Raw genomic sequence first — 10454 nt, 5'->3', positions numbered from 1 at the left:
CTAGATCCAAACGATGGTTTAGGGTTTAGTGAATTCATTGCATAGATAGTTAACACTGCGAAAGTAGGTTAGCTTTACAACCGTGATTTGAGTTCAAGAATTGTGTTTAATGCATCCCTATCTAATCATCTAAATTCGTGATCATAGTCCCTAATGAGTCTCTGCACCCAATGTTTTCTCTTTTGATTTAAAACACTCTTTTATTTACTGTTTTGTTAGTGACTTTCAAACACAAACCCCTTTTGTCTTAGCTATATTTGATCTTGATAATTTCATAGTGCAATTGCTTGGTCTCTGTGGATTCGATCCTGAAGTGTTACAACGATATCACTAGATCGTGGTGGAGTACACATTAGGTTATTAATTGACCTTTGATCAATTTGGCGCCGTTGCCAGTGGACCAAAACGATTGGCTTTGAGATTTTAGAATTGAGTATAGTCTAAGATTTATTTTTTTTTTTTACTAATTATTTGTATTTTCTCTTTTTTTTTTGTAGATTTAAAAAAAAAATGAAAAATGTTTTTGGGGCCATAGATTACGTTGACTGGCCACAAGAAGAGGAGACCACATTTGATGAAGACATTCTAGATGAGTCTTATCTGGAGCCACCGTTCGATGAGAATGTTCTTACACTGGATCAAAAAGTTAAGTTGGATGAGCTTTACATGGAGCATCCAACAACGACAAGGAGGAACTTAGCAGCAATGATCGGTTGAATCTCATCTCACATCGAGCAGTACTTGAAGGGAGGGAGCCCACTTTCACAGAGATTAGGGAAGCTCATGCTTGCGAAAAAGGTAATATATTGGGTTCCACCAAGCCAAATAGAAGGTACATGCGTTTCCACCCTTGAAATTCATGATTTTGAGGATATTCACATGCCATGCATTGAAGATGTGACTTCTAGTTTGGATACTCCATTGCTCATTGATGACTGCTATGATTTGATATGTGAGTCTCAACGTCTAGACATTTTAAGAGCAGAAAAACTTGCTAGGAATTATCATGAAATATGTTTTGATATTGAATATCATTGTGCTTTGAATGTTTATGATCTCGAGTTTTAGTTTTCAATGCCTGATGTATCTAGTTCTCTTCTTGAAGAATCTTACCTAGGATCTGTTCTTGATATTGATACAATTTTTCATGAAACAAAGGACCCTGAGGTGGATTATATGAATGAGGATATTGTGTTTTATGAAATTAATGGTGAGAAAGTTAATTATTTTGTGAAAAACTCGTTTGAACCTGAAATTGACTTTATTTTTCTATTAAATGCATTTGATCCTAATGAGCATCCAACCATCAAGGAATATTTCAAAGTATGCTACATTTGTATTAAACTTCCTTGATGTGAATTTGATTGTTTTGCCATGGATAATTGTGTGTTACTTGACACATATTGTTTATTGCACTAACAAGAGAAGGACTAAAAGTCCATTGGCTCATCCTTTTGATACTCATGATTAACATTTTTGTGTTGAGTGGTCAAGCTATAGACTTTAAACAAGCGCTTATGGGAGGCAACCCATGGGATTTGTGCTGGATTACCCTTTAATTTGTGTTTGTCTTAGGATTTTGGTTTTGTTTTAGGATTTATTACAGTGAAATCACGTCCAGTGTTAAGTGTTTTCAGGAACAGGTTCCAAACGCAGAAGATGCAAATTTTTTTGTTCCAGGAGCTTAGGATCGATCAGTCCTCCTTAAAGATCAATCGATCCCGGTGGTTTTCTGCGGGTATCTCTAACTTCAATAATGTTTCAGATCGGTCGATCCTACCGTGAGACCGATAGGTCCCCACCATTGCCAACACCACTCCAACACCAAATGCGAGATCACCGGTTTTTGTTTTTTGTCCTTACTTTTTATTTTTCATTTTTTCTTATTTTCTTTGTGGGATTCGTCCTTTTCTTGGTTTTGCTTTCACACCGGGACAGTGTGAAGTAAGTCCAGGGGAGGGATGTCTCCAAGTTACTAATGTCGTTTTGTTTGGTTGTTTTCTTATGGTTTTTCTTTTGTTTGAGTCATTTTGTCGAGTCTGAAAAAAAAAAAAAATTGGGAAACTATGATCATTTCTAGGAATCTTTTGCTTTGAACTAACGCTCTTATGATTGCTTTAGTACTTTTGATTTTTGAATGAAGCTTGGAATGAACATGAGCAGTCTCAACACGCCCCAAAAGACCCTCACCAAGGAGAACACTAAGCTGAACCGATGATTGTCCTCTAGCTTTGAAAGGACTTAACCGAATTTAACTTCTTGCCTTGGGACTTGGTATACATCGAACAAGACTCCTCCCTTAAGCAATACAAGACATGCATCTCCTCACAAAGTATGCTTCCCCTCTCTCTTCCCTTCATTACTCAATAAATACATAAAAAAAAGAGAAAAGTAAAAAAGAAAGAAAGAAGAAGAGGATATAGGTAATAAAGAAGTGAACCGAGGATTGTGCGTAAACCCGTGCATCCTTCGGAATTCATGGAAACCTGTCCGCAAGAAAAGAGCAAAGGATTGATAAAAAATACAATGATACCCTAGAAAATTAGGGAGAAATAAATCCTTTGGAAGTGAGAAAAGAGAGAGAGGAAAGGAAGCATATGTAGGAGGTCTTGGGCAATAAAAGGTTGAAGGAGTCAAAAAGTTCAGTGATCGATATTCCCCTCGGTGAGACCACACTTTTCACTAATCTGATTTAGAGAGACAACTCTGGGGATGCTGAAGGTTCTTTAAGGTTGTGGAGTTCAGAGTAGGGAATGTTGATCCTAATCATGGGCAGAGTACAAAAAGTAGTTCTTATATTGATTTGATGAAGAGTGCAAAGCAGCGGTTCCCAAGCATATGTGAGTTTCCACTTTCAAACATTTTCTCTGTTCTTGAGTTTTTGTCTGTTCTTGCTTAAGGACAAGCAAAGATTCAAGTCCGGGGGAATTGATGTGTCTGTATTTTATAGGTTTTAACAATAGTTTTTAGGTTTGTTTTGAGTCTTTTATTGAGTCAAAGTGTGCTTTTAGAGTCTTTTTAGTCCTTTGTGAGTCTGTACAGGTTCTAAGCTACTTTGGAAGGAAACTGAGTGTTTTGGGGATGAAAACAAGCATCTGAAGCCAATTTGGTAAAGACTAATCGGACTAGCAAGCAGATGGAGCAAACAGAGAAAAGCATCCAGGATCGGCTGATCCGCATTCGGGATCGACCAGTCTCATACCCGACTCAAGTTTTCCTTTTTCGTTTTAAACCGACTTTTAGGATTTTATTTTGATATTTAAGTTAGAGGCTCGGCCTCCAGAGACATAAGCTTTATTTTCTGAGACTATTTTGTATTGAGAGCTGAAGGGAGAAGATCTCTAATCCTTCTTGACACTTTGGAGAAGATTTCTAAACCCTATTTTCTATTCTATTGCAATTCAATTATGTTATCTTCATCATTGATTTGCTGTTTCTGTTTTTCTATGGCTGAGTAGTTTCATTATTGGGTTTAGGGTTTCAGAAAGGGTTTTTATGATTTATTGATGCTAGATTTGTTAGATTAGGGATTGATCTTATTGTTCTTCATCTATTGTTGTTCTTAATGCTTAAGCTAGATTGATCACCTAGATTAAGATCTTAGGTTTAATTCATCGGGGCACCAAAAGTGTTGTTGAGTTGCTCGAAAAGAACATAGGTGAGCAAGGTGGACCTTAGCCAACGAAAGTTGAAGTTGAGACACCTTGTGGAACTAATCAAACCTGAACTTGTTATTGCTTGCTTGGTTTGCTAGATTCAAACAATGGTTTAGGGTTTAGTGAATGCATTGCGTAGATAGTTAACGCTGCGAAAGTAGGTTAGCTTTACAACCGTGATTTGAGTTCAAGAATTGTGTTTAGTGCATCCCTATCTAATCATCTAAATTTGTGATCATAGTTCCTAATGATTTCCTACGCCCAATGTTTTCTCTTTTGATTTAAAGCACTCTTTTATTGACTGTTTTGTTAGTGACTTTCAAACACAAACCCTTTTTGTCTTAGCTATATTTGATCTTGATAATTTCATAGTGCAATTGTTTGGTATCTGTGGATCGATCCTGAAGTGTTACAACGATACCACTAGATCGTGGTGGAGTACACATTAGGTTATTAATTGACCTTTGATCAAACAACTGCTCCAATATGTGCTGTAAGGTAAAGAGAATGATTGATCTTACATTTTTTTTCCGATTTCCTTTGACTAAGAATCTTCTTTAAGAAATAATTTAGGACTATTATATTTATTAAATTATCTTTTCATTAACTATCGCGTGCATATGTTTGCTTTAATTTAATTAATTCGTAGCACAGCCGAGAAAAAAAAAAATCTCACAAGCACTTACAATCTTCAACGTTCAACTTCTTATAATATATATTCCACCACTACAGAATTGTTTCACATAGGTTTTTTTATTTTTTGTGTGTGAAATCACCAAGGCGTATAATTAAATAAATAACTAAATATAAGTTATAGTAATTTATGGGTATTTTTGTTTTACGAGCATAAACAGAATAAAGTTGATAATGACAGAAACAAATAGGATTACAAGTACTAATAAAGAAGATACGAATCCGGTTTGAACGGTTTGTAGAACAAGAAAACATATGATAAAGTATGGTCTTTAAGCATAACGATTCAAATCTATCATTCTTACCATTAATTACATTGTTTGCATTAGAAAATTCAATTGGATTGTATACTTTTTTCAATGTGTAGACGTCGATGGGAAAGTAATGTGTGTGGACTATACTCTAGTTGATTTGCAACTAATAAAACGAGCCGTGATATGCATGTGCGTGTCACATTAATAACCAAGGTATATTTTGACTGCACCTCAGTTTATTGATATGCGATTATGTTTTAATCACCAAGATAATAAAGTAAACCGGTTTAAATTAATCAAACAGTATTGTTGGTATAAAATTATATATGAACCATAAATTAACATTCAGCAGCATAATGAAAAATGGAAAAAAAAATAATTATACAAAACATCAAGAAAATGGACCACCAAATTACGATAATGGACCACTAATTTGCATAGAGTGTTGACACAACATGATTTATTTCGTTGCTGAGTATGGTAATTAGGATTTTGGTACAAGTTATTGAGACGAAGAAGAAGAAAATAAAGAGGATAGCGACTGACTCACAGCTATTTGCAGTGAAGGAAATGTACCTTTTCCTAGATCTGTATTATTAACTTTTAGAATTTGGACTCATGTACGTCCACCATCTTTTGACCTCCCAGGGTCGGTAACTCAATTAATTTCCTATATTTTACATGAACAGGTTCTTCATTGAAAATAATTACACGCTGGATTTTGTTGTATAAATTCAGTTTTGCCTCCGTGTTGATGACTACGCCCAGATGGCCAGATCAATGAATCGGGCACAGATAGTGTTGGATTGAGGAGAAAATCAAATTAAGCGGCCGTACGTATTTGACAGAACATGCTAAATTGCTAATAGCTTTTTCTTTTAATATTCATTTTCATTTTTTTTTGAATTGATCTGCAATATTTAACTATCGCGAAGAAAATTAAAGAAGACTGATTTTGTTATGCAACAAAATTCATATAAGATTAAATATCTTCGAACAAATTCAGAGATTACTCATAATACCATATATATATATTAACTGTATAAACTAATTGAAACCCGCATAGTTTCTCCCAAATCCACCATGCATTATTCGTAGCAGTATAATATTTTAGATAATACCCGAATCTCTCTACACTCTGGGTTGATCTCTTAAGTATTCTTCAAGTGTGGACAGCGCGGTGAGCAGGGTGATCCAGTTATTCGTGTAATCTTCACCACGGGGAGCTCCGACGATCGCACAAGCTACTACGCGGATGTCGGTATAATGAGCAGCATTTCCTAACTCTTCTTGACTTGGTACATGGAACATGAGAATTCCGTGTCTAATGCAAGCACCTTCGATCTGATTTCTTAAGTGGGGATCCGCATCTTGAGCCACGACAACGAACTTGGCTTGCCTGTTCTCCACGGCTTGTAAACCTACCAAAACCAACAGTCAAATTAATAAAACATATCTAAGACGTATATTATAATTCAATTTAATATTTGTGTAGGTAATCTTATATAATAAAGTAAGATTTTTTCTAAACACATATTCTAAGAAGTTGATACATAGGCATTCTTCTTTTTGACATGTGCCATCTTTTAAGATTATCTTATAAATATTTGTTTTCATTAATTTTTTTTCTTTTTCTTTTTTGATCAAAATTTGTTTCCATTAATTTATAATAAAAAAATTAACCCAAATACACTATTATTTATGAGAATTTGTTAGAAATCTATGTTGCATGGAAATTTTTTTTGAGGTGCGTTTTCCGTTTCCGAAACGTTTCGGAAACGGAAATTCATAGAAACTCGGAAACAAGCCATAGAAACACGATTTCTAAAAATCTCTGTTTGGAAACACGATGGAAACTCCGTTTCCGTTTTGGAAATGCGACGGAAAGTCTTTTTTTTTTTAATTTTAAAATATGATAAATAAATAATTTGAAAATATAAGAATTCATGATACATATAATGATAAAAAATATAATATATTAGTAGCTTAAAAGTTAAAATCCCTAAATATATAGGGATGCTAGTCAAAAAATTTGATTTTGAACGTTTTTTTTCAGTTTTACTTTTAATTAAACTATTTAATATTTAGGTTTTGAATTTGTATTGTTTCAGAGTTTTTAATATAGTTTTTATGTCTGGAGATTTATTATATATATATATATATATGTATATATATCTATATATAGATACGTTTCCTATACGTTTCCATTACCTAATTTTTGAAAAAAATCGTTTCCCGTTTCCGAAACGTTTCGTTTCCGCGTTTCCGTTTCCGTTTCCATGCAACCTAGTTAAAAATACTCTTCTCGAGATATCCCTTTTCAAAAATATATTTTTTGAACATTTTCATTTTTGTCCTCTTTTACATAATTAGAATATATTAAATTAATTTTTAGAATTAGGTTTGAGTTCTCTATTTTACATTTAGGGTAAAATCTTTTAGGGTTAAAGCTAAGTATTTGGAATTTAGGTTTTAGAATTTAGTCATTTTATATATTAAAAGGATTTTTTTTTGAAAATAGACAACATGAAAGGGTATTTTTAAAAAGTGACATTGGAAAATGGTATTTTAAAAAATGACATAGAAAAAGGGATATTAAAAATGTATATGAGTGATATCGTTCCAACATTTTTTTTCTTTTTATCATTAATTTTAATTATTATATGTTTTTTTTTCAACCTCACATTAAACTAAAATAAAATTCCTCGATTGGTTACCCAATCTGGAAGGAAATTGTTTATAAAAGATGTTTCTGATAAAAACACTCTAGAAGATCGAGCTAAGCAATCAGCCTTCATATTGGACGTCCTGGGGATCTTGATCAGGGAAAAGGAGGGCAAGGAAGCACTAAGCACCTGGAATTTCTCAAGAAGCGTTGAGAAAATCGGCCACTCCTCCGGAGCTTGCACCATCGCTAATAACTCTGCAGAATCCGTCTCGAATCTTCGGCAATCAATTCCTCTGGAACGGATACACTCCATCGCCCATAGTAATGCTTCTAGCTCTGAATGAAGTGGGGATGCACTGCGACGTTGACATGTGGCACCCATTACCAAGGTCTGATGTTCACTATCACCACACCACCATCCTAACCCTGAATGAGGTTCTGTGGCTTTCCACGAGCCATCAACCTGACAATAAATTGATATCTCTGGCATACTCGAAGACTCTGTTAAAACGGGACCCGCCGTTACGGCTACATGGGCTTCCTCCCACCATAATTGATCACGTAAAGCCTGATCGATAATATCTGTTGGCTCTGATTGTAACCCTTGGAAAACTTTATTATTCCTATCCTTCCATAAGAACCAGACCAGCCAGGGAATCGAACTATGTGTAACGCCTAAAGCCAAATGGGCTAAACCTTTTCCATATATAAAATCTAAATTGGAATAGATTGAACCAAAAGGGAACTTGTCCGTATTAGATCCAACAAAAATCCTCTCCCAAACCCGACGAGAATGAGGGCATTGAAATAAGGTATGATTAATCGACTCTTCCTCCATTTCACATCTCTTACATACCGTATCACAATTAACTCTCCAGGAGGCTAATCGCACCGTCACCGGAAGAGAACCCGATGCAATCTGCCAAAAGAAATGTTTGATTTTAGGTGGAACCGGGAGGTCCCAAGCCTTAGCCTTCAGAGCATTAAAATTGGGACCATACTCAATTTCAGCTTTCATATCTTGGGCTACCTTGTACCCTGATTTAACCGAATACCGACCAGAATGTGAATAATGCCACACCAATCGATCTGGTCTATAAGATTTGCTAATAGGCAAACTAAAGATAGTTTGAATATCCTCCGGATCCATATATTCTTGTAGTATAGGGAGGTGCCATTCTTTAGTCTGTGGGTTAATCATATGATTTACCATTAAATTTGGATGAAGGTGCCGTCCCCTACCATTTGCAGGTCGAGGATGCTGGTCCGGGATCCACGGATCACGCCAGACCGAAATGTTAATACCTGAGCCAACTGACCATCGAGCTCCTTTTTCCACTAGGGATTTAGTTGAGAAAATGCTTCTCCACCCAAATGAGGGAGAATATGGTTTTGTAGCCATTAACGGATGTTTGTTCCTAAAATATCGACCCCTAAAAACTTGAGCAAATAAAGAATTCGGAAACTGTATTAAACGCCAATACTGTTTAGCCAATAACGCATCATTAAAAATTTCCAAATCCCGAAATCCCAATCCTCCCTCTGATTTATCCTTACACATTTTATCCCAAGCCACCCAGTGGAGCCCCCGATCTTTCCCTTCAGAACTCCACCAGAAATTTGAAATTGCACTCGTCAAATTAGATGTTAAACCTTGAGGAAGTTTGAAACATGACATTACATGCGTGGGCAGGGCCAAAGCTACCGACTTTAGTAAAACCTCCTTCCCTCCCTTAGATAAAAATTTTGCATCCAGCCATTTACCCGGTCATTCAACCGATCACGAACGTAACCGAAAACTTGAGCTTTCGATCCTCCAAGACTCTCAGGGATTCCCAAATAGGAGTCAAAACCCCCTTCCTTGGAAATGCCAATGACGGACTTAACCTTTTCCTTGACCTCTGAAGGCACTTTTTTACCGAACATAATAGAGGATTTATCCAGGTTTACCTCTTGGCCTGACGCTTTACCATAGTTACCAATGATATCCATCACCGTTGAACATTGTTCCTCATCCGCTTTACAAAAAATAAACTATCATCCGCAAACAACAGATGAGAAATAGGAGGAGAATCTCGGGCAATCTTGACTCCCGATATTTTTTCCTCCCTCTCTGCCTTTTTTATATTAGCTATCAACACCTCAGTACAAAGAATAAACAGATAAGGGGATAAAGGATCCCCCTGTCGCAGTCCCCGTTTTGGCAGTATGGAGCCACGTGGTTGACCATTAAGCAACACTTGATAGGAAACCGAACTCACACACCACATTATCCAAGAAATCCATCTGGAATCGAAACCTAGCCTTAATAAAACCGCCTTTAAAAAATCCCATTCAACTCGGTCATAGGCCTTGCTCATATCCGTTTTGAAAGCCAAAAATTCCGAACTACACATCCTATTGGTCTGTAACCCACGGAACATCTCTTGTGCCACCAGAATATTATCTGTAATTAACCGTCCAGAAACAAAGGCCGATTGTGTTTCAGAAATAATCGAGGGCAAGATCTTTTTTAACCGGAAACAAAGAATCTTTGATATTATTTTATAACTCACATTACACAAACTAATAGGACTGAACTCTGCCATTCTTTTAGGCACTTCAACCTTTGGGATCAGACAAATATTAGTTTCATTAATTCTTGGATCAAACTGTCAAGTCCGAAAGAAATCTCTAACTACAACAACCAGATCCCCTTTAAGATTCGCCCAAAACCTCTAAAAGAAAAGTGCGGTCATCCCATCCGGTCCCGGGGTTTTCTCCGGGTGCATCGCAAATAAGGCCTTACGAACTTTCATCTCCGATATATCCTTAGTTAGCTCCCTATTCATACGCTCGGTAACAAAAGGATTGACCGCTTGTACCATCTCTGAAATACCACAAACATCCGATTGGTCAAAAAGCTTATTAAAGTAATCTGACGCAATCCTCTCCATACCCTCAGTCGATTCAACCCAAACATCCTCTGAATCAAACAGCCCCACAATCTTATTCCTAGCTCTCCTCTGTTTAGTAGAAGCATGGAAGAAACTCGTATTCTTATCCCCAACCCGCAACCAAAATTTCCTACTTTTCTGTTGCCAATACAATTCCTCATCATGGTAGGCATCCTTTAGCTTCTTCTCAATAATAAAGATTTCCGCTTGCGAAATAGCATCATCTTTTTTAGCATCCTCTAAAGCC

The 10454-nt window shown here is 36.2% G+C and overlaps 1 protein-coding gene across 1 annotated transcript; it reads right to left on the bottom strand.

Annotated features, from left to right (window-relative positions):
- Window positions 1–5734: 5734 nt before the first annotated feature.
- Window positions 5735–9263, bottom strand: LOC147938535 (uncharacterized). The gene is made up of 3 exons (XM_087465671.1): window positions 9036–9263; window positions 7452–8736; window positions 5735–6024 (listed from the first exon to the last, which is right to left on the bottom strand). Exons 1-3 carry the CDS (start codon window positions 9261–9263, stop codon window positions 5735–5737), a joined length of 1803 nt encoding a protein of 600 aa, XP_087321797.1.
- Between the last annotated feature and the right edge of the window lie 1191 nt (window positions 9264–10454).

Source organism: Camelina sativa, chromosome 9, assembly GCF_030686135.1.
Source record: "Camelina sativa cultivar CO46 ecotype springtype chromosome 9, ASM3068613v1".
Taxonomy (NCBI): domain Eukaryota; kingdom Viridiplantae; phylum Streptophyta; class Magnoliopsida; order Brassicales; family Brassicaceae; genus Camelina; species Camelina sativa.
This window is presented reverse-complemented; position numbering and strand designations above follow the sequence as displayed.